This window comes from Maylandia zebra, linkage group LG23 (assembly GCF_041146795.1).
Source record: "Maylandia zebra isolate NMK-2024a linkage group LG23, Mzebra_GT3a, whole genome shotgun sequence".
Classification (NCBI taxonomy): Eukaryota; Metazoa; Chordata; class Actinopteri; order Cichliformes; family Cichlidae; genus Maylandia; species Maylandia zebra.
This window is the reverse complement of record NC_135188.1, coordinates 4,760,403-4,785,138: the sequence shown is the minus strand read 5'-3', so window position 1 is coordinate 4,785,138 and position 24,736 is coordinate 4,760,403. Positions and strand designations below refer to the sequence as shown.

General features: G+C 40.9%; 2 protein-coding genes across 8 annotated transcripts in view; both read left to right on the top strand.

The window, feature by feature from the left end:
• agbl4 (AGBL carboxypeptidase 4) overlaps positions 1-10,381 on the top strand; it is a 350,713-nt gene extending 340,332 nt beyond the window's left edge. For 2 of the 5 annotated variants that reach the window (XM_076879893.1, XM_076879892.1), the window contains 2 exons: positions 9,679-9,772; positions 9,906-10,303. In XM_076879893.1, coding sequence (XP_076736008.1) covers positions 9,679-9,772; positions 9,906-9,993 — 182 coding nt within the window. In that variant the 3' untranslated portion in view covers positions 9,994-10,303. Of the gene's footprint in view, positions 1-9,678; positions 9,773-9,905 lie in introns of all 5 variants that reach the window. The other 3 variants (XM_076879895.1, XM_076879894.1, XM_076879891.1) reach the window with 3 other exon arrangements.
• Positions 10,382-10,620: 239 nt separating this feature from the next.
• Positions 10,621-24,628, top strand: spata6 (spermatogenesis associated 6). 3 transcript variants are annotated; one of them, XM_014410051.3, is made up of 11 exons: positions 10,621-10,803; positions 12,220-12,357; positions 13,369-13,417; positions 13,550-13,591; positions 13,742-13,860; positions 16,260-16,340; positions 18,878-19,300; positions 20,466-20,568; positions 21,610-21,650; positions 21,941-22,104; positions 24,183-24,628. In XM_014410051.3, the coding sequence occupies exons 1-11, from the start codon at positions 10,720-10,722 to the stop codon at positions 24,295-24,297; spliced, it is 1,359 nt and encodes a 452-aa protein (XP_014265537.1). In that variant the 5' UTR covers positions 10,621-10,719; the 3' UTR covers positions 24,298-24,628. The 3 variants fall into 3 exon arrangements, with proteins under 3 accessions (XP_014265537.1, XP_004554991.1, XP_076736015.1); XM_004554934.5 differs by lacking the exon at positions 16,260-16,340; XM_076879900.1 differs by lacking the exon at positions 18,878-19,300.
• Positions 24,629-24,736: the final 108 nt, after the last annotated feature.

The window sequence follows — 24,736 nt, the reverse complement described above, 5'->3', positions numbered from 1 at the left end:
ATGCATCAGTGAACCTGACACCCAATGGACAGGCTGTGACAAGTATGCAAATGATATAGCTTGGAGGCAAATATGCTTCACTACCACACATCATCCACATCACATCACACAGATACGCGCAAATGGATAGGTGCTCACATATGCAAGCCAGCGCACATAGACACCCGCATCTACACACACAGTTGATTGCACAAATCTGGTTGCCATGCTCAGATGAACAGGTGTCCTCATATGAGTACTCACAAAGATGCACAAACACATATGTACATCACCTGTGTTTTTTTTCTTTTTTCTTTTACATATGTTGATAAGGCTGGAAAGCCTAAGAAAGTTTGCAGATATTATTCGCTCTAGAAAATGCAACATTTCTGCTTTAAAAAAACTTTTGAAGTACTAAAAGAAGTTCAATTTCAGTTCAGGTTCAAATACTGAGAGGAATCAAGAGCTTCAAAATACAGTGGAGCTGGAAAAGTCAGCTGACGTGCAGCTAAAGTGCTGGAGATAAAGGCACTGACATTAAATTTCAAATGTAAGAGCAACAGAAATCAGTCGAAATGAACTGAGAAGCCACAGAATCCACTGTTAACATGTGTTTGAAAATTTCTTAAGCCTTTGATTTAAGTCCTGAAAGTAAATAAGGAGAATGCTAAAGAAAGGAGACAGAGAATAATGGACTTGGCCATATATTTGTTTTGGAAAATAATTAAGTGTTTAACAAGGAGTGTCAAAAAACATGACCTTTTACTTTATTTAGTAGCCCAACACGCTGTCATCCCAAAACGTTGGCCACCCAACCCGTCGGAAACATTGGAAAACAATATCTAATACCAGGAGCGTCATTCTATTGAATTCCATCCACACTCCGGCGCGTATCATAGGGACCTTTTGGGTTACTATGAGATGCCTCAGGACGTGACAAATTGTCGGTATGTTACGCATTGGGAATGAGAGCGTTTAGCTTGTGCTCTGAAAGTTGCAGCTGAACTTTCCTCCACACTGACTAGAAGAAATCTTAGTCTTTTCCACTATTGAAAACATGAAGTGCTGAGTTTGGGTCAGAAGGTTAACATGACCAGTCCAAAGCCTCTTAAGCTTTAATTACTCTTGAACCATTCTGACCTTTTCTGTCTTCAATTCAATTCAATTTTATTTATATAGCGCCAAATCACAACAAAAGTCGCCTCAAGGCGCTTTATATTGTACAGGAGATACAGAGGAAAAACCCAACAATCATATGACCCCCTATGAGCACTTTGGCAACAGTGGGAAGAAAAAACTCCCTTTTAACAGGAAGAAACCTCCGGCAGAACCAGGCTCAGGGAGGGGCGGGGCCATCTGCTTGACAATTCACTGTTAGAATTCACAGGCCCAAACATAGCTACTACCACCACCGTCTTTCATGCGATTCCTACGCTGGAATGCTGTGTTTTCCTTCCTCGTAACAAAATGCTTCTCATTTAAGCCACAAAGTTGTATTTTGGTTTCCACCCATCCACATATTGTTTAAGCAGTTTTTGAACTATTCATGTGACCTGTAGCAAGCTGCAAATGTCCTTTTTCACAGAATTGTGGCATTCACCTTTCAGCCCTCTCATACACACGATTGTTGTGTAGCGCTCTCCTAACGGTGGACCTATACACATGAACATCGACCAGTATGAAAGGCCCCTTTAAACACTTACAGATCACCCATAGTGACCTCACAGACCGCTACAGACCGTGTTCTTCGGGTGTTTTTTATGCACTGATCAGAATGTCTTGAATTTGCTCCATTTGTACAAAATCTATCCAGCTGTGGATTTGTGGTGTCCAAGCTATATAGATATGGAGATATGGTTCAGTGCTGAGTCGAGCAAAGTCTCATTTTTTTACGCAGTGTTTCACTTCCATAAACCTGTGCTGTAAATGTCACAGCTGATTGTCAAACCTTTAAATGAAAACAATTGATTTTAATTTCAAATTGAAACTAACCACTAATCCACATACATTTCCACCCAACAGATAAATCATATTTTCCTCAATAAATAAATTGCCAAGTCCAATATATTTTATCTCTTCTGTTCAGTCGGGCCCCTTTTTTATGTAGCTTTTGTGAGCACTTGTGTGAGCATCACTATATCTAGTTGTTTTTATTGTTTTTATTTTTATTTATTATCAGTTCTGTCATAAGATTGTACCACTATAAAAACAAATACATAAAGGATTAATGACAGCAATAAGAAAGAACATAAAGACACACTTTGAGCTATAAACCACAGGTACCAGATGAGATATGTGTGGATATTTTTAGTCACATTTTGTTTTTATAGTACTTTTCTTTTATGAACTTTGAAAACAGAAGCAGTCTTTCTTAACTAACAAAAAAACTGAAAAAATAATAATAACTGGCTCATAGAAATAGCATCCATTATCTCGTTTCAGCGATGATTCAAAAGATTTTGATATTAGTGAATACTTTGGGAAAACAGGAGCCTTTTTTCACACTCATTTCGTTACTCGGGCTTCGGCGCTTGTCTCCTTGGCAGTGTCAGGTCCTCCTGTCAGGGATTTAAATCAGCTCCTGTTTGTCCCTTTGGGTAACAGGACGTGAGGTCTTTCAGCCTACTGATTTGCTACTGGGGACAAAAATGTCCCTTTCTGTATTGCTGTTGTTGACTACCCTCCTGATTAGCATTGATAATTAGCTCTCTACGTGTCAGTGCAGTGACAGGACCTGTCAGTGGCCCGTATTGATGACTTGAATGTCCCCTTGCTTGTCTCCTCGTTAACTCCTGTCCAATCTCGACAGCATTCTCCACGTGTCTTGTTCATTTTACCACTAGGGGCTTTGCTGTCTGCTCATCACCTTGTCTGTCTGTCTGGCAGGACCAGGCACGAGAGACATAGCAGTGAAAGCCGCTAAATGCGGTGCTGACAGCAAACAGCTGCAGTAAACAAGTCATGACGCTCCCCATCCCCTTTGTCTCATGCGTCCCATATCTCATCAGCGTCTTTGCCGGCATGCCCTTCAGCCATGACAGTGACCGCCTATTGATTAGACAAGACCGTTATGTGTACCAAGATGTTAAAGAATACACACACCTCAGCAACAGATCCTGACAGGCTGCACACACACTCGGACACCCTCTCTATGTCCTTCCCAATAATGGATAATGATTATCCAATGATAATGATAATGTTCTGCGCTCCAGTTAATGAGACAATATTAATAATATTTTGAGTATTAGTCCTTGTGTTATTCAACAGAGACTCCCTCAGAGTGCACCGAAGCAGCTAAAGCAGCTTTTCTAAATATTTCCACCACCATCCACCACTTTAATCCTTGCTACAGCCCGCCGACTGTTTCCTGGCTCGCACATGCATCACTTCCTGCTGGAGCAGCAGTCTCATTCCAGACCCTACGGTTTCCCCCGGCAAAGTGCCAGGCAACAGTCAGGGCATCCTCTCGGTCTCCGACCATTTACCCTGTGGAAGAAGTTCTCCTTCAGAGGCTGACCGTCCATCACAAAACCTCCTGTAATAGACCGTGAGTCGTGACAAGCCAAGCTGAGAGGCCATCTGTGCACGGTGGGGTCCGAGTGATATTTTTGTCGCCGAGCGTGCTTGGCCAGAGAGCTCAGGACTGGCACCAAGCTCTGCTGAGGAAAGAGAACTGAGGAAAACACCGAAAACTTTCCAGAGGTCAGAGGGAATACGCAGAGTGGGTTTTGCACTTGTTTATCAGTATCTGTTTACATCTTTGACTAAGGGCGTGTTTGTGTGCAGATTAATAACTACATATTTACATATCTGCTATTCTTAGTCACAATATAAGCTTGAAATATTAGTCTGCGGGTTTGCTGGTAAGCTCATAACTTTGGTCCAACCAAGAGAGTGTATATAGTAGCTGACATAGTCAGTGGGATGTCCACCTTTGCTCTGTGGTCTTACAGGCATCAGCATCTTGGTTTTTTGAATTTGGAAGATCAAGGGGTTGATTTGGCTGAGAAACCCATTACACTGCACAAATAAGTAGACACACACTGCTCTGTCATTGGTCTAAATTATATCATCATTTAAAAAATAAAACAGCGCTATATTTCGATTAACTTAAAAGTAGAGACAAAGTACATAAACTCATCACAAAAGTGCTTACAGAAGCTGTAATCAAGCAGTTGGTAGGGCTGTTTTTCAACAGACTACACAATTGCTCTTCTTTTTTGCCGCTCCTTGCCGTTAGAAGTTTTTATATCTACATGATGAATTTATTCCAGATGGTTTCTTGGCTTTACCGAGGCCCAGTTTAAGATGAATAAGCATTATTTAAACTACAGGGTGGGCCATTGATATGGATAAACCGTAATAACATGGGAATGGTTGGTGATATTAAAGTCATGTTTGTGGCACATGAGTATATGTGAGGGGGAAAACTCCTCAAGATGCGTGGTAACCATGGTGGCCATTTAGAAGTCGGCCATCTTGGATACAACTTTTGGTTTTTCAATAGGAAGAGGGCCATGTGACACATCAAACTTATTGGTAATGTCACAAGAAAAACAATGGTGTGCTTGGTCTCAACGTAACTTTATTCTTTCATCAGTTATTTACAAGTTTCTGACCACTAAAATGTGTTCAATGTGCTGCCCATTGTGTTGGATTGTCAATGCAACCCTCTTCTCCCACTCTTCACACACTGATAGCAACACCGCAGGAGAAATGCCAGCACAGGCATCCAGTATCCGTAGTTTCAGGTGCCAACCATTCCCATGTTATTACGGTTTATCCATATAAATGGCCCACCCTGTATTAATCCTACAAAGGTAATCATGAAGGGTTATTACATCTCAAATGCTAAAATGTTTTAAACATTTTCTGCTCGATCATGCCCAATTTGCTTAAGATTTTTATCACAGAAGGTCTGGGTTAAATAATGGTTGCTGAGAAATTTTAACTTCATATATGAAGTACTTTTTAGAGTCTGTCTTTTTTTAATGGTTGGTTAGCCCACGCCCAGCATGGTGAAATTTGAAGCCATGTTTGATCTTGAATATCTAGAAAACTATTAAAGATAAAAGCCTGAAATTTTGACCTTTCTCACCATCAAAACGAATCAGGATTTCTTATTTGGACAGGTACAGGTACTGGCTAGGTAAAATATGAAAATAGTTCCAAAGTTCCATATTTGAGCACACACAAATAAAAACACTTCATATTGAAAAAGACAATTAGTGACAATTTCTTAATGGCATATAGTTGATTTCATAATAATGAAAATAAAAAATGCAGAATTCTTTTGAATGTTAAATTCAGAGGAAAATGCTATTTTCATCCCAATTTCATGCTGGATTGAGCAAACATGACAAGCTGTACAACAAAAACCTAAATGTCAATAGATAGTCTAATCTCAATACAACACTTTTCAGATGGTACTCTTAATTAAATATTTCATTTAGTTAAATATATTTATATTATTCATTTTCAAGACTAGCTCTACCTAGACTTAGTTGAGACCTACTGCCTTGGAGCAGGCATATAATTCAGGTCAAGTTTAAAATATACAATAATATTTTCAAAAAGATATATCTTGATAAGTCTGCTTATCCTCTTCAGGGTCGCGGTGGGGGTTACACCCTGGAGAGGTTGCCAGTCTGTTGCAGGGATACACTCAACCATTCACACTCACATTCACAATTATAGGCAATTTAGAGTTTCCAGTTAACCTGTCCCCACTAACTGCATGTCTTTGGACTGTGGGAGGAGGCCAGAGTACCCAGGGAGAACCCACGTAAACACAGAGAGAACATGCAAACTCCACACAGAAAGACCCCGGCCTGAAGGTGGAATTGAACTCAGGATGGGGTCTTTCTGTGAGGCAACAGTGCTAACCACCGTGCACCATGCTGCCTTATCTTGAAAACTATTTGATATATTACACATATATTTGCAGTAATTGTTATGTATGTCCAAACTTTGGATCATAGATTTTTTAAGGAAATCGGAGATGGTCGAGAAGAAGCCCCATGGTGATTTGAGATGTTAAGACCGAGAAGAGACTAAACTTTCAAAAGGAAAATTTGCCCTTTTTCTCAGATATGTGTTTCACCCCAGAATGAATCACAGATTAACTCTTAATTTGTGCCATCGTCATGTCAAAATGATACTCTCTTGATATTACTACAAACTGACAAAACAACATAACCTCTTTCGTCCATCTGTAGTTTCATTTCAACCTAATCAGTATCATCAGGTAGCAGCGCCGAGACAGACTGCCAGGCCCCTGCCCACACACATGCACACACACATTCACAGCAAGTCTGGCCTGATGCAGGACTCACAGACAAACAGCCAGATGGGGTATTAACATAGAGTGTGGAGTCGTGTGGAGAGTGTTGCCATGAGCCTGCCGGGTGAAGAATGAAGTCGTGTGCAAACTCCTCAACACTCACATCAATGCATCATCAAAGGCCAAGGTGACGGGCTCTTTCCGTATTTACAGGCCTAACTTACCAGGTATACCGCTGGGATTTTGTGTCTTTGTGTTGCTTGAAGTATGGTAAATGGTAAATGGCCTGTATTTATATAGCGCTTTACTAGTCCCTAAGGACCCCAAAGCGCTTTACATATCCAGTCATCCACCCATTCACACACACAGTCACACACAAGTATGACAAACTACAAAGCCAGAAGGGTACACCAAGACAGCCTGTTCAAACCGTGGATGGATAGTTTACAAGTTAACAGCTTTGGCCAACTATTTGTCACTTTTATAACGATCATAATTTATGTGGCTTAAAAAGTTCGATGGGAAAAATAAAAATGACCAAATCATCCATCCCATTTTTCCCCTCATCATGCTAAAGCTCTTTCTTCTTTTTTTTTTTTTTTTTTGTATGCCAGTGGTTTCAATCACATAAATAGATAGTCTCGCAGATGACAGGTCATATCTGAGTATCTACAAGGTAATGACAAGGAAAAGTGACAGATTACGTCTCTGTGTTGTTCCATCATGCACGAGCCTTTTGAAGAATGGAGCTAGGTAGAAGTGAGTGCCACATGATAGGAAAAACCCTCATAAATATGTTTTGTTCCAAGTTCTGCATGGATGGATGTCTCGTAAGGATGAATATGTTTATATATAGTGTGACAGGGTGGCTAGATTGATAGGCAGCTGGCACTGATTTTGGTGTTTTTACAGTTCACTCCCTTCAGTGACTACATGAAATGTACGTCTGTTAGTAACATTGTTCTTATTTATCTGAATTTACTCTGTCCGCACTCTTGGTGATTGGGGACGTTGTTGGCATTCGGTCGTTCACTATTTCTCCATTATCTGAACCTGATTGACATCATTACTTGTCTTCCTAGCCTAATGATCACAGGCTTAGCAACAGCACACATGGACGCCTAGCTATCTTATAAAAGCAGTCGAGTTATTGATATTGTTCCTAATGTAGTGAGAGACAATTAAGCGAGGGAATGATGTGTGCAGTCACCTCTGAATTTAAATGAGGCTTCAGTGTATATGTAATTGCTTTTGTGTGAGTCATACCACCATCATGCGTTTGGCTGGGACAGTTCTGCAGTGTGTTGTAACCTGAGGACTAGATGCTTCTCACCAGTTATGTACTGTACCTCAGTGGGTGTGTTAGTGATGACAAATGGGATTCTAATCTAAAATTTGAATGCGCCGTGCAAGAATTAATTAAATCACAAATATATCTAGGTCTTAAAATGTATCCATCCATCTTGTTTTTTGATGCATATCTGGGTCCAAGTTCTGGGAAGCGCACGGATGCCCAGACCTTGGTCTTCCTGACCACCTCGTTCAGCTCTTCTGGTGGACCACCAAGGCGAGCCCAACCAAGTCAATCCACATCACCTCTCGAGCTGCTCCTGGGTCTGCCCTGGGTCCTCCCCCTAAGTGGACATACCTGAAACACCTCACCTATTAGGTGTCCATGCCCAAATCAGCTCCTCACACCATTTCTAAGGGGAAGTTAATTACTTATTTATTCATTCTTTCTGTCCCTACCCGAAAGATAGGATAGCAAAGATAGGAAGTTGTTGACTGGTTGTGCAGTCTTGCAATTGTCCTCGAATGTCCTTGAAAGGTCATTACTTCAGCTTAAACTTGTTCTCAACGCAGACAAAACAAAACTCATGTTGTTTTCTAAATCAAGGAGACGAGCCCAAACAATCCCATCAGTAACCACTCTTGAAGGTAATAAAATTGAGTTGGTTCACACCTATAAATATCTGGGAATCTTAATTGATGACTTGCTTACCTTCAAACCACATGTAGAGAATCTTGTGAAAAACCTGAAGTTAAAATTGAGATTTTATTTTCAAAATAAGTTGTGTTTCTCTTTTAATACAAAGAAGCGGCTTGTTGCTGCAACATTCTTGCCTGTGCTGGATTATGGTGATATTCTATATATGAATGCTTCTGCTCAATGTCTTCGAATGGTTGATTCTGTGTATCGTGCTTCTCTGAGGTTCATCACTAACTGTAAATTTCAGACTCACCACTGTGAGTTATACTCTCAGGTAGGATGGCCTGCTTTGGTAAGTTGGAGGAACTCTCATTTATACAGTTTTATATATAAGGCGATACTTGGGTTGCTGCCTTCTTATCTATGTTCCCTGCTTGTAATGAAACATGCTGGTCGGTATTCTCTTCGTCCGCATGGCTACTTGTTGCTTTCTGTTCCATTTGCCCGAACTGAACTTGGTAAAAGAGCTTTTGTCCATTTAGCACCCTTGGCCTGGAACAAACTGCAGAAGGAATGGAAAATGACTGAATTCATTTCATTAAGTGCTTTTAAATCTAAACTACAAATCCTTGAGGCCAAGTCCATAACATGTAACTGTTTCAATTAGATTGATTGTCATTTTAACTGACTTTTTTATTTTTGTTAGAATTTTATTGAATTTTATTTTTTATTTTATTTGTATTCTTTCACTTATTGTTGCATGTGTGTTGTTGCTGCCTGGGTTTGAGTAATTTCTGTAACTGTGAGACATCTGCTGCTGCCTATCTTGGCCAGGTCTCCCTTGAAAAAGAGGTTTTTAATCTCAATGGGATCTTCCTGGTTAAATAAAGGTTAATAAATAAATAAATAAATAAATAGCAGCTTCAGTGTTTGATGACCAGGACGAAAACCACTCTAATGGATCTGAGTCTCAATCACCCAGGCATAAACCTTCTCGGGGTGATTGGAAAGGTTTAGGTAACTGTGACCTCATAAAGCATGACCATGGCATTCATATGCCAAGGTTAACAGTGAAGTCTGGACAGAAATATGATTTATGCTTGACTTGTTCATAAAACATACAGTTGTATGTGGCGTGTGGAAGCTTCTGTTTGATGCTTTGCATGCATGTTGCAGTATCATAATGTTAAAATGAAGTGAGAGAAAATCAAAATATAAAGCTTCAGAGACCATAAAATAAAAACAATCAGAACACAGTTGCTGTAATCATTCACTGAGCTGAGGGCAATGGCACAATTAGCTAATGATTCTTGTCAGTTTCATATTACATATACCCATTTGACCCATTTTATTCATAAAAATGAGGATATTTCCAGCTTTATGCCTCACTCCACACTTTCCTCTTGGTCATTTGCACCCTTCCTATAATGATTCATTGTTTCTAAGGCTCATTCAAAGGCACTTTGCTTTAACGCCATGTCCTCAGACATGAAGTTGGGCAGGAATGTGGCTCGAACCTTCCTGGATTACTACAAACTCAATAACTTCGTTAAGGACAACAGACCAACTCCTATTCAAAGGTAAAACTGTATGGCACTAGAATTAGATATTCATGAAAGCAAATCTATCTGTGACTATTGTCAAATCTACTTTTGTTTTTCCTCTTCTCTGAATTTCACGCTGTCACTGATGTTCGTCTGTTTTTGTCTCCAGTTCTGGGGTGATGTCCCAGACAGGCAATGGTGTTGGCAGAGACACAGCAGACAGAGAGAAGGAGAAGAGCGAAAGTTTCGGGCACTAGACAGCCAGCCAGACGGACACAGGCTGAGCATGTATAAAATGCAGAGCACTGAGGCAGGAGAATCCTTCACACTTCATTGTGTTTATAAGCTCCACATCTCCCTGGCTATAAAGACTTATTTTCACAGATTTGTAACAGTGGGATGACTGGTACTTGTAGGACTAAACCCAGAAGAGGCTTCCTCCTGGGTTATAAAGCATGGACTGTTGAATACCAAGAGGAGACAGACTGGTTATTCATCTATGTTTCCATCCAAGGCCTTCATTTGGCAGCTCATTGTTTTGTTGAGAAGAAAAAAGTGCATGCGCTCCTGTTGTCCCCCCCCCCCCCCCCTTTTTCCCCCCAATTTAAATTTTTATCTCTGATTGTATTATAATTAGTCATTAAACATTAAAGCAGTTAATTATTATTTGTACTTGTTGCTCTATTATAACAATAATATTGAGGAGAGCTTTACAGTATATGAAGAATAACTTCAAAGCTTTTTAAAAAATTTTATCTGTGTTCATAGTGCTAAAAAAGAGCATTTTTACATGGTGACTTGAGGTTTTAGGAAACACGAACACAAATCCAGGCTAAAGTGCGGCGATGTGAGCACACGTGCAGTGATTGTGTGTGCGAGACAACACGCTTTTGATTCGCCACTTCTCTGTCACGTGACCCCACATCCGCTCCGTGACTGTTGCTGTTTGGCAGCTATGACAACGAACTTTGAAAGTTAGATGAATGGCCTCGGTGAAGAAGAAGTTTTCCTCCTCTATAGGGTATCAACATTGTCTGAAATGCACGGTGTACTTGGACATTCAGGCAGTAAGTGCGTCTTTATGCTGCTGCTTTGGTACGAAATTCAAAATGTGACCTGATGCCGTAGCTTATTAACGTTTGCTAGCTAGCGAGCTTACGTCCTCTTTCAGCAAACCTTCCGTTACGGTTCCGTAAATACACAGTTAGCTTACCAGCTAACCCTAACTGATACACCAGGGTTATCCTGACATGTCTCATTAACTTACTAATTCCTCCTTGTCGTTAACGTTAATACTGATGCTGCCGTAATTATTCTAATTGAGTCACTGCAATTAGTGCAAACAGTTAGAGGTGATACGAAAGGCATGAACGTAGCATTGGTTCTTTTACGTATTAATATTTATGTCTGAGTCACTTCAGTATTAATCTGTTTATACATAAACCATTAATAGAAATATTGATGTCCACTAATGACCCCGAGGTTCTGCTGTAAAAGTTGATTGTAGTGGTTTGATGTCCATTAGGTGTTTTTAAGTAACTGAAAGTAATTCGTTTTTTCATAATTTATCTGTGTACGATAAGCGTCATTTCCTGTTTCAGTAAACTTTGGGTTGACCTTAAAGCCCACTTTATGCGTGAGGATGATTTCCGTCCCGTTTATTGCTTCAAGTTCATAAAAGTCAACACAACTGACTGTCACAAAAGTAGGTGTCAATATGAAATACTTACCATAGAATACGAAATTGGGAAAATGAAACGGAAGGTTTACAAGACAAGAGGCCGAGATGGAGGTTGCAGAGTTGAAGATGCTAAAAGATCTTCACGACGAGGGACAGCATTAGAAATGAGTACATCAGAGGGACAGCTAGTGTTGGACGATGTAGAGACAGAGTTAGAGAGTCAAGGCTGAGATGGTCTGGACATACTGTATGGAGTGGAGCAATAGTGGCTATAATGGACAAAGTATGTTGAATATGAAGCTGCCAGCCAGCAGGAAAAGGGGGGAAAGACCACAAAGAGGAGGAGAATTAAAGGAGGACATGCAGAGGGTTGGTGTGACAGAGAAGGATGCTGCAGATAGGGTGAGATGGAGGCAGATGATCTGTTGTGGCGACCCCGAAACGAAATAAGCTGTAGAAGAAGATATGATAGGATATAGGCCGAACCTTGAACCTGCATAGTTTCTGTGTATCTATTAAGTTAGATATAGCAAAATTTGACACTAATGTTTTCCACATTGTTCCACAAAAACATTTTCTTTGACCTTAAATTACCAAGATTGTGTTACCCTAACAGCAGTAACAGTAGGAAGTCTTGATTGCACATGGATTGCGTATTTTAGTAATTGTTTATTAACTGCTGTTGTCTTTGGGATATTTGCAAGTGTGCTTCTCTTGATGAATGCACTCTTCCAAACACGTTTGAAAACCATAATAAACGAACACAGTAGAATTTGTGCCCTGTTATACTGTTCATAACCAGGTCACATGCCCGGGAGTGCTACTGTCTAAGAAGTATGATATCTACCTCCGTGTCTGCATCATGGGCCAGTACAGGAAGACTGCCTGTGTGCCTCCGGACTTCCCTTTGCTTTTCCAGCACAAAATGGTTTTTGTCAAGGTGAGAATAAAGCAATTTATTATAGAAATAAAGGACGGCTCCTTGATTTGGGCACAAGATTTCCATCTGCCTGTGGGAGTTTTAGACTTGGCAATAAAAGTGTACATATGATCATTAAAGTAAAAGGAAATTCAGACAGACATAGATTTACCCTACATTAGTTATAGTGTACATTAACAAAAATATGAAAACATACAGTATTAAAGCCTTATCATACAGTTTTTGCTCTTAAGACTGTCAGAATCATCTTATCATTATAACTTTGCATTAAATCTTAATAAAGTTTGTGCTGAGCTAAATTTGCGTTTTTAATGCACAGCTTAACCTGTGATAATTAACACATGCGGGTGACATGGGCGGAGTACATAAGTTCTTATTGCTAAGTGGTTTTTACACATTAACTCCAAGGATGGAAGGCAGGACGGCATACAAAATGTGTCCTTGCTCACATGTAGCATACACCTGTTTACCTGCTCTTATCTTTGCTCTGCCACCACACAATGTGTTTTATTTTTTATTTTTTTTGTCAAGGTCAGGGTAAAGCTATTTGCTACAGAAATAAAGGATGCCTCCCTGTGTGAGACACAGGATTTCCATCTGTCTGTGGCTGTTTTGTTTAGACAGGATGCAGGAATTCTAGTGGCTTTATGTCTATATAAGCTTTACTTTTATCTACATTTGATTCATCTTAAGAGGTGTCCATAAGTGTTTTAGGTGCTTTTTAAAAAAAAAACTTTTTTCTTAATAAAAGTGTTACCTATATGTTTAAGCCTTTTGTTCTTTCTTATGTGGGCCAGCATTCATCCATAGTTAGTATTCAGGTGGTGAAGGATTATGAGCCCACTGTGCCTAATAACCAGCAACCCTCCAGTATGAACATTAGTGTCCTAACTCTTAGTGAGAGGGACCTTGTTTTCCCTGGGGAGACTGGTACGCTTAGATACTGGCCTGTCCGCCAGATCTTGTTATAAGTATTGATTTGCTTTGTCTGTACTCTTTGTGTTTTCCCAGATATTCCCCGGCGTTGTTGACCCTGCTGATGTAGCTGACCTCCTCGAAGGTAAACGGCCTACTGGGATTTGCTTCCTCATCTCTTAGTCCCGAATCCTATCCTATGAAAGCTTATTGGCTATTAGCTGAGATACCGATCATTAGCTCACAGTCTGTTTATACTTTCCTTCCTTCCTCTTAGCTGACACAACATCTTTTGAGCTGATTCAGTTGGTGCCTCCAGGTATGCTTTCTGATGATACCAAATGGGCCTCTTAAGTCCCCACTGTATCCAGTCATTACACTGCAAAACAGGATATTTAACTTGGACTGTGTGTGTGCATGATCCTGGGTTTTTTGTGTGTGTGTGTGTGTGTGTGTATATGGGTTATAGAAGGTGAGGTACTTGCCACAATGGAGGAAAGCAGCAGAGATTTCCTGTATCCAGGTCCCAGGTGGAGCTCAAGAGTCGCAGAGCGAGAAATACTGATGAAAAGATCATCCTCATTTCCTGTAAGCGTTTTCTGTTTATGCCAACATCCTAACATTTATCACAATTATGTGTTAGAAAGCTCTAAAGAGGCCATATAGGTGGTTTTTTGTTTTTTAAAGTTATACGTTGAGTGTGAGCATTAAGGCCCGTTTATAAGTGACTTACTGCTACTTATGCAAAAATCAAAACATAACTTTAAAAGTGTCTTTACAGCAATTTTATGATCGATCTCATATATAGTCAGTGAAAGAAAATAGTCAAAGGTTTTTTCTGTGTTGTACACTAACAAAAAAGATGTTTGAATTCTTTACATGCATGCATATTTTAATCCCTTATCATACACTTTGCCCTTTTTTGTTTTCTGTTTAATGATTAAAATCATCTTAACTTTTCATTAAGTCTTCAGGACATTGAATTAGCGCTAATATGAAGCCATTTTCGCACACGCTAGCACACAACAGGATGCATTCCACAGCAAACACAGTTAGGAATACTGTGCCTGCTGTAGGGGAAGGTGCAGGAAATGATGCCCTCCCGCTCACTGTAAATTTAACGGACAGTTATATGCCAGCAAATCAGAGATTCCTCAGAGTTTGGACCTGGAAACTGGCAGGTTCAGTGTCTGGTCTGACTACATCAGTCATTTGCATTCTGACATGCACCTTTGTCAGGTAATGTTTGGAAAAGTTCAGGGCTGCAGTGTATTTGTGAAAACTGCTTAATAAAAGTCAACAGCACGCCAAGTATGGACAATAAAGGTGCAAGGAAAGTAAATGCAAACACAAGAGAATCCAATTGGAGGCATCCCAAATAAATCAAAGATAAGAAATAAAGGTTGTTTAATATCCTGTCAGTGCATAAATGTACATGTCAGATAAACATAAGCCACGGACACTGGTAAGTTTCAAGTTATTTTACAGCAGGCTGGTAGTGAGCCTTTACTATTAAATACTCAAATGCCAATAAACGGGATAAATGTTCTCTTTAGGCATACAGCTTTATCTAACCTTGTTTTTCATCTTTGGTGAAGAAGCAGGAAGCAGAGTTTTTCTTCAAACAGAGTTTCACAACCCAAAAGTCTCCAAAAGAGCTTGTATGCTGTGCAAAATGTAAATAAAAACCAGGCTGCAATATTTTGGACGTGATTTAGACACAATTCTGTGGTGGAAATCGCTGTGTGGGCCTGAGAAAACTTTAAAAGAGCACAGTTTGTCACCATATCAACAAATGCAAATGCAAAAAATCCACCATGCAAAGAAAAAAACAGATGCAAACGAGATCCAGGAACGCTGCTGCTGCATCTGGGTTCGAGCTCGTTTAAGATGGACTGAGGTTAAATTTAAAAAGCATCTCACGGTCTGATGAATAAAAATGTAAAATTCCTTTTGCAAACGTGGACGCTGTGACCTCTGAGCTTGAAAAGAGAGGACGTCTTTTTTTTTTTTTGTGGACATGTGTGAAGTTTGTTACATAACATCCATTCTTAAATTTTCAAGTAGTAGTCAAAGTCAAGGATTTAAACTTTAGTCTCTCACTGAAGTTCGAAATGTTCCATTTGGCAGTTAAATGCACGAGTGTATATTTCATGCCTGTGAAGGGTCCTGATAGTAATTTCAAATAGCACAATACTGAATTAGTTAAAGGAAGGAGGATATTCCTGTCAACATAATCCACGTGTCACAAAGACCGCACGCCGCGTTCACCACGGGATCCAGTTTGAGTGGCACCAATATTGCTCGTGTCATTCATTGTTGCTCACTCTAAGTGAGTCTCCTCCTAATCTCAGTGGCTCTCGCGTCGGTGCACTTGACAGGCAGCTACACCACCAAGATAACCAGTTCAAAAGAACTGTCTTGTCTTAAACTGAAGTATTGTCTTCAGAAAATATGGCATTTTCCTCGTGCAGCTGTTGACTGTCTTTGCTATACAGACATGAAAAAGGAGCTGAGAACTTCCTGTCTTTTCAGTCATTTTTCATCTTTTTTCTTCTTTTTTTTTTTTTTTTTTTTTTGCTCCCCCCTCTTTCCTTTTTATATCATCCAAGTCTTCTCTATACCTCTTTCCTGCCATACTTCATCTCTCCATGTCTGCGGGTTGCTTTTCTATCCTCCCCTTGTCCTCCAAGGCACTAACTGGCAATATTTAAATGTCTTTAAACACCTCCCCCCCCCTCACCATTGCTTTTATGTGTTTGTGTTTGAGGTCCTACATAGCAATTTAGATGTCTTTCTCCAAATGCCGTATTATTTAAACATCACTGGAGCCTTTCTCTTCTGTGAGATTTGTTTTTCTCAACCCAGGCGCAGATTGAAGATTTGCAGTTGTAAATTGGTGTTCCAGGCAGCTCTGTTATTTGTCTTTTTGTCTTCATCTCCCTGTAAAAACCCCTGTGTTTCGTCTATTGTCCCTCTCCCTCTAGGGAATCTCCCCTAAAGTAGTGTTTTCCACGACATCAGTCATAGAAGACAGTGATGGGAGAGACAACCGGACAGCCTCACCTGTAAGCGTCTTTTTATTTATTACATCTTTGAGGTGTTTGCAAACCCGCAGTCGCACACTGTGTGTCCAGTTTTAAATTAATTGTACTTTTGCTGCGTGCTCGGCATCGCCGTGCCAGCGTTGACCACAACTCGAACAGCGAACATTGATCTGTGGAGGGCTCTAATAGGAGGTATCGCTTGCCGCCACATACGACCGTTTCCACTATACATATCCAACTTCTATTGTTGCCATGGCTACTGCATTTATCCATCCATACTGGCAGTGTTTCAAGGGTATCTGTTCTCTGAATGTAATTACAGGGAGGCAGATTGGTGATGCTGATAATGAGGCTTGTCTCACATGTCCGAGTGCAGGGAGTTAGAACAGAATCAGCCGGTTAGGTTTGTTTTTGGGTTTTTTTTACTGTAATCATGCAGATGATGGGTCACCTATAAATCTTCTTTGTGGATTTTTAAGGTTTACTGTGCTTAGGTCGGTGCAATGACATTTTAAAATCTTTTTTCCCCTGTTAATCATCAAAAAAGGAAACTAGGAATGAAGTTTGCCACGGTTTTCTCATCTTAACTTTACAGCGGTTTGATTTCTTTGCATGTGGGGATTCGATGGGTTGTTACTGACATCTGAAGAGAATTTAATATCACTAGGACCTGGCGTCGTTGTTGATGTGTTCAGTTCTTATTTTGTTATGTAGGACAATAAGTTATATATCGAATCATTCTAAAAACTAGTACTAGCCTTAAGCTGCAGCCACAGGTATAACAGCTGATTCGTGGTCCTGTATGATTCTGCGTACATGTGCAGAGTGTTTGCGCAGGTTATTTCAGGAGATGAACGCCGAGAGGGTGGAATAATGATGAAAAAGGTATTGGCAAAATATTTCACCAGCTTTCTAGTTACGAACATGTTATCCATCACACAGAGGCTCACATTCCTCCTCTTCCCCCCTTCCCCCCAAAAAAGAAGAAAGAAATGCTACGGTGAATTTCCCCGGTGCGGTAACCTAACCTATTTGTTTAAATGGGATGTCGGTGACAGTGAAGCAGATTGTCAGCGTGTTCCTCCTGGCCCCTCGGGGTGGATGTCTGGATCAGAGCACCACTGTGGCTGTCAGACAGTAGAATTTCTCCATTTTCTCTCTCCTAATGGCTCTTCAGCATCTAGGCAGCTCCCTGACTACCTGCCCACCCAGCTGACAAATCATGTCTTGTTCTAACAGAGATCTGGAAAAATTGTGACTTTCAAAAAAATCTCTAAAAGTGTTCTGATGAATACGCTTTTTGTGTGTTTTCTCATGCTGTGTCCTGAATCCTCTTTAAACCCTTTTATCTGACTTACAGATGTTATGCTAATGTCAGTTTGTGACTTTGGGTCACACCAGAAAATAATTTAGCCACTTCTGCAGTTTGTGTGAGTGAAATGTTGTTAAATTTGGTACACACATGAAAGTGAGGATGAATAGCTTTTGCAGATATGTCCTATAACGTTCCAACTAGCACCATCACACCGTCACACTATAGTTGGTGAAACTCCCCCAAAAACCCAACTTTTTGTTTAGTTCACTTAATGTTGACATGAATTGTGCTTTTATTTAGCGCAGCATGCTGAAATGACGATTGTCAGTATTAAATCTTGCTTATTGCCATTGTTGGATTTGCAGTATGTAGTCATCTCAGCTTGATGAGTGCATTGATAATTAGCTCGATGTGCCACTGTGCAGCTTTACAAAGCCTCTTGCATGTTTTCTGTGGACTGTATCCCGAGCTTTGTTGAACTGTGTCTTTATCACACAAACCCAGATAAGACTTCTCCACTCAGCCGGCCACAGGAAAAAAAATGATTCGCTCTCGGTGACCATCCACCAGTGAAGACGAAGAAGAAAAGAGGAGCCAAAGGAAGTCAGAGATGGTGGGGGATTAGAGGACGAGGGCATACTTGTCTTAATTCTGTTAAATCCGATCATTCTCAAATGGCACCAGCCACAATGAGAATTTATTCATCATTCGGTTTCTCTTAAAAATAGTTTTAATGTTGTGTGATTTCCCTAATTAGCATTTAGATAATCTTTGTTTTACAGCCAGGTAGTGCCTCTTTATCATATTAGACTGGAGATGGCCATCAAATGCAATTAACATTTTATCTTAACTTATTTATCCCCGGCTGGCATTACCTGCAGGAAGTGGGATATTGCATGGGAGAATGATGTTAGTGGCCATTAGAGTTATTGAAGTAATTCTGCAGAGGTTGTCTCCATGGCAGTGCTGACTGCGAGAGCTGTTGTTGTAACACTTAAGCTGAATGATTTAGCTAATGGTTTAATGGTTTTGTCCAGGGAGAGCAAGTCTGTGTCAAGAGTGAGAGCAGCTGCCTTAATGGCTAAAATGGCCGATGCGTCTGCGAAGGAACAAACTGTGCGGTTTGCAGAGAAACCGCTCAAATCCTGTGTGTCTCCTTAAAATTCAAATGTGAAGCTAGTTCAAAATGTTACAGCAGCATAACATTTTTTTTCCTCTCTCATGTTCTGTCACTTCACCCCAGTTTGGCTGTGTTTCTCCAGCGAGGCCATCCTTAACCCTTTCCAGACGGAGTTCAGCAAAAAAGCCTACCAGCGGGCATTTTTCCAAAGCAGATGGTGGGAAGTGTGTCTCTTTGAAAAGTGGGAAGGACAAGCTGAGTGTTGATGCTAAAATTACAAACTCTGCACCGTCATCAACATCCAGGCAATCCCCGCCAGGCCGCAGTCCTCCAAAAAACAAGAAGGGAAAAAAATGCGCCCTATCCGGAGTTTCTGCCGAGCGCGGCTACCAGCAGCCCACCGTTTCCTCAAGGACGCGAGCCCTGTCTCCTTACACCCACCGGAGGATGTGCCAGCTGTCCGAGGATGCCAGGCAGAGGCTCAGCCACCTCCAGCTGGGGCCTCACTACTTTAGGAAAGAAACCGAGAGCCCGACGCCCTTCTTGGTTTGTAGCATTAAGGGAAGAATAAAAAACAACAACTTAGCATAATGGTTCATTTAATGCCAAAAATACACATGTTCAGTGCAGAGGGGTTATAAGATTAATGGATTCCTCTGCTGATGTAGTTCAAACCTCAGTGGGAGCGCCCCAAAATTTTGCTTAATCTAGTGAGCGGATTAAGTGGAGGGCATATTAAGAGAGCATCTTAATCTTTTTACCTGAGCCGTTAATGGATTTTGACGTCACGTACATGTTTCACTGTGTATGCGTGTAATATGGCCTATTATCCTCACCGAGGGGCTCGAGCACACTTTTAATAGCGCGCGTCCTGCATTTAGGTCGGGACGCTTTTATTTGTTAACACTTTAATTATTGCCGTATCGCTGCTGTTGGAGGTTTTCGCATGAAAGGGAGTGATTTTTGTGATCGCGCAGCCTTAGGGGAGTGCGTGCGATCGATGGACAAGAACAACACAGCCTTTAGTCCTCCGCCCCTCCCCTCTGTTATTTCTGCTTCTTCATTTACATCAAATCTAATCCCGAGATATGAATATCAGACTCCACTCGCACGCTGTCATTAAAGAAATTATTAGGTGCTGCGTTTGTTTTTGTCACACACATGAATGGAATTAACTAGAATACAATGGGCGTTTTATTAAGGACAGGAGCGTGCTTTTGCGCCTCTGAATTTCCTGGGGGAATCTCCTTTCGACAATTAACTCTGTTAATTGAGAGTCAAGCTGCAATTAACAAATAGATACCTAATGAAGTAGCCCCATTAGCCCCATGGTGAATGCATTATCAGTGCACATTTCAGAGCCTCAGCTCCTGGGTTGTGTGCAAAGGGAAGCTCAGCCCTACAAAGAATCAGATGTGTTTTTCTGCGTAGGTTTTTCTTTTGGATTTTTAGTCGGAGAATGACTAGGAGATAACAGTGGGAAGAAACAAGTGATTGTGGTTAATGTACACTGATGTTTATTTCATTTATCCGCTGTGACAGGAGAGACGCGTCTGGATTTGTTGTGCAAAGTGTTGCGGTTAAGGTTTTAAAAAGGGGTAAAAACTCCCCAAAGTCCTCATTGTTCACTGGCGTTGTTTTACTGCACATGCAAAGTAAGTTAATTACGTTGTATAAAAGGAAATGAGCTTTTATTGTTGTTTGGTGCCAGGTTTCTCGCTGCAGCGACGTCTCTGAGATGGGAACGTTTTCCTCCTGTGCACTAAATACTAGCGTTCATCGGCGCTCCGTGAGCTTCTCGGCTGACCCCACAGGTAAACCTTCTAAACACATAAACTCAGTCCATGTATTGTAACACATTCATAGCTATCACATAGTGTATTTGCTGCAGGGTTTGTTTGTTTTCAAGCGTTTTTGGACAAAGCCCTGAGTGTGCTGAGTGCTTTGTCCAAATGCAGCCATCTGGATTTGGTCTCATAAAAAAATGTGTTTACTTTCTTTTTTGGTCTGATGCCTTTAATAACATCCGAACGATAACATCGTGTAACAGTCTTGCAGATTGATTTCTGCTTTGGTTTGTTGAGCTCGTTAGGGGATATCAGTAAGTATGACGATCACTGATCAAATGCTCCCAGAATTCTTATTTCCTTCAGTCCTTTCAAATGAAAGCTACTACAAGTAGACACAGATGTAAATGCTCATCAGGCCCAACATTAAATCCTGCTGCCCAAACAGCTTTTACCTGTCGGGTTATGAACACAGCACCTCTTGAAGTGTCCCAGTGGGGTTAGGGTTGTTATTCAGGTCTGCATATTATGACCGGGCCTGTGCCACTGCATCCCGTGGGAGTGATTGGTATTTCTGGAGTTTCGATGCCATCACTCTGAGTCACATTCCTCTTGCTCTTCCTGGCCAGCTTTTGTGTAATGGTGGGGCCATAAACAGTGTAAGTAATGGATGTAGCTTCTGATCCTGAAAAATGAAGCCATCATCATGGTTCCACCCATCTTTTCCCATCTTTTTCATAAATAAGTGGGATCCAAAATCCTGCCGAGGATGGCCGTTGCCACCTGGACTCCAGTTATTTTGTCCGTGTTACAGTAGCACCCATATGAATGCTCGGACTCAACGTTTCCCAACATTGCATATGAGCAAAGCTATTCTCTTCAGCTTCAGTGGTTTGATTTGATTGGCTCGTGTGTGCATATGCCTGTTTGTACAGCTGTTCTGTGCTGGAAAAGTTTCATTTATACTTGTTTGTGTTGAAGAAATAAGCGGTGCTTCTTATTTAAAGGAAATACTGTAGGCTTACTCCGAATTGTATATTTTCCTAAAAACTTGCCTTTTCCTTTCAGATTCTTCTCTGCTTGGGAGTTACAGGCCAAGAACAGCGAGAGTAAGTCCAATTATAATATCAGTAACTGTAAAATACAATGAGTCAGGAATACTTCTGGTGCTACAGGACATCAGCACAACACTGTTCTGTAGTCTTCTCATTCTGCAGGTTAGGTTTGGCGGTCCATGCAGCTCTGATTTTAGTCATTTTATGAGTATCAGCGACAGATAAACACATTTTATTTATATTTTATTTATATTTAACCGGGCAACCTTCCGATTACAAGACGAACTGCCAACTCTTGAGCCACGATCGCCCTCTAAACCCTTTTGCCCTCTGAAATCTTCTAGGTGGAATCGGGATTTGTGAGGGAGGACTCTCCTCCAAAGACTCCATCCCGACATGAACCCCAAATTAAAGGCCTGCTTAGAAGTTCTGCCTCAGCTCCCTCCAACCTGACTGTACAAAACTCCAGAAATCCTTTGAGTCGCAGCAGCCATTCCCTCAGAGAAAGGTAATCCTCTTTTCTTAAAAATATTTAAAATGATTGGATGTGTCAAAATTAAAACCATTTATTCCTCATTTTAAAAGAATCTAATGGCCAGAGAACAACAAAATCTGATTTAATTTCTCGTCATTATTCTCTGGACAAACTGAAGGCAGGTGTCATGTCTTCATTCATTACCAAAAAGTCAAATAAAAGCTGTCAGAAACTATTTGAATGGCATATCTGAGAAATGAGTAGGGGTTCATTCACGCTAAAGCTGACTGTATATAAGTGTAGTCTACTTTGAAGCACACAGACAGGTTAGAAAGCTTCCAGCATCACCAACCTCTGCAGTTTTTTGTTGATTCACATGCTGATGACAGAAAAAAGCAAATACGCAGTTAATGCGGTGCATGTTTGTAACCCGGCGAAGCATGAAATCTTAAGGTGTTTATCAGGAAAACACTGTGAGGATCACCTCTGAGCCCCAGAGTTAAGTTTTTCTGGCCACAAAAAACAAATCTGATTGTGTTCATACTCGAGGTACACACAGGAGTGAACATAATCCTCCTTTTTTTGTGATGTTTGCCATGAATTTATCCTGATCCATCTGTGTAAATCATTTGTTTGCTCAAAAGATCTTAAAAGCAAAACATGCACCTGTAGGAGTCTCATTACAGTGTACAGCAAATATATGGAAATCCCGTGAGATGTTAGTCATACGCTGCTGCTGCTGGTGCTGGTCTGTGAGGTGTGAGTGTCTGTGTGTTTGTACACGCACATCCAATCTTTAATTTTGATCACACTCGACAGGCAGGATGAATTCCCCTCCACCTTTTAAATTACAGAAGCTGATGTCTTGTCATGTTTGTTCATTACTGAGAGAGGAGGCAGAGAGAAGGGAAAACAAAGAGGAAAATGGTATTGATTTGTGTTTCAGCTCGAGACTGATGCATTTGACCCGATGCACACTTTAATACATTCAGAGAGACCTTGTCATCGATCACAGCAGCTGCGAGTTGACAACGCCGATGGGACCGATGCTCCGTTTTGTTTGTTTGTTTGTTTGTTTCTGCTTCCCTTTTCCGTCCGCTCAGTCCATAAGTAAACAGTGGAATCAATGGACAATCTTAAACTGCAAAGTAAATTGCAGGAAATGAATGATACTTTTCCCTCAATTGGAAACGCGACAGGATTTGCTGGGTGGGAGATTAGAGTGGGCCTTTGTAGATTCCCCGCGACAGGGAGAGGGGCACGTCTTACCACGAATCTTTGATCTATAAAGAAAATGACAGATGCCAGTGGCAGCGTTTGCCCCCTAAGCCCCGGAGTCTCAGTCTATTCATGTCTCTGGATGATTTGTCCTTGATGACTTTTTGAAGCAGGTAGTGTGTTTATCTGATTACAGATGAAAAGCTTCCTTTCCGACACGAGCCGGGCCGAGACACCAGTCAGTCTGTCAGTCATCACCCCTCCGCCACCGACAAATGAACGTGGATGAGAGGCGATGCCGGAATTTATTTTTGTTAGTGGGATCTCCAGTTTCGTAACTGTCCGCGGTCAACACGCAGACACATTTACACTGGGCCGATGGAGTCCGTTTATGCCGCCAGTTTAACGCGTAGCTGGTCGAGGCCCCACAAAAATGTAAATGCGGAGGAATGAAAGTCAAAATGAGGGTTTAGGTGGAGTTTTAAATGTTGTTTATGAAGGTTATGCACTACCAGGGTGTTGGCCCTGTCAGCCACTCGTCTTACCTTGGGTTACAGCACAGACTAGTGGACAAAAGAAGGTCTTGTAAGGAGAACAGTGTTTTTGTTAATGTATTTATTAATGAAGAGTCTGTGTTGATCACACACACACAATGTTAATTAAGGATTTATTAGAATAAAATTTTTATCTTGGGGACCCTTAAAACAAAGTCTATATCTATGCTTAGCTCTGAGGAATAAACTTTGAGGGTTGAAGACAAAGATCAAATTAAGACGAAGCTGTTGCAGCAATTTTTCTGTCTGTTTTTTGTTCAGTAAGGCCTGATGATAACCTGACACAACGACCAAGATACCTGTTAGTGAAAGTTTTCCATCTGCCTCTTTGTGTTCCAGACTCAGAGCCAGTCAGACCAGTCCTCCACACTGGGAGCAAATCCATAGCCGAGTCCAGAGGATTCTTCAGACTCACAAAACAAACCTGGACCAAAGAGCAAGCTTTGACCTTTAACCCTCTGATCTGACTTAGAAGAGACCAAATTATGGAAGTTGCCGTACTCAGAGTTTTAATTATTAGAGCAGTAACTGATAATGCACATATCACAGTCATATTTAAAAACAGAGGTTCTGCAGGCTACCAGTTTTGTACATACAGACACTAACACGTTAGCCTGTCACAGATATGCACATGTATCTTAATTAAGCTCTATTTCTTGTTCATTTAAATTGCAAACCTTCCCAGCACGTGCTGATTTGCTTTTGTTGGTGCAGAGGTTACGTTCAAAAGCATCGAGGCACCACTTCACTCCCACCTCTCAGCTGGGCTTTTTTTTTTTTTTTTTTTTAAAGGAAAAACCTGATGCTGTAACCAAAGTGAGACATCGCCTAATTTCGCTAAAGCTGTGTGTGAAATTGGCTCAGGTATAAAGAAGCTACAGTTTATGTGCGTG

Bases quoted from the DNA above. Each gene is read 5' to 3' on its own strand.
- spata6 (XM_014410051.3), top strand. From the start codon at position 10,720: ATGGCCTCGGTGAAGAAGAAGTTTTCCTCCTCTATAGGGTATCAACAT. The intron at 12,358-13,368 runs GTGAGAATAAAG...GTGTTTTCCCAG, and splicing joins ACAAAATGGTTTTTGTCAAG to ATATTCCCCGGCGTTGTTGA. The intron at 16,341-18,877 runs GTAAGCGTCTTT...ACTTCACCCCAG, and splicing joins ACAACCGGACAGCCTCACCT to TTTGGCTGTGTTTCTCCAGC.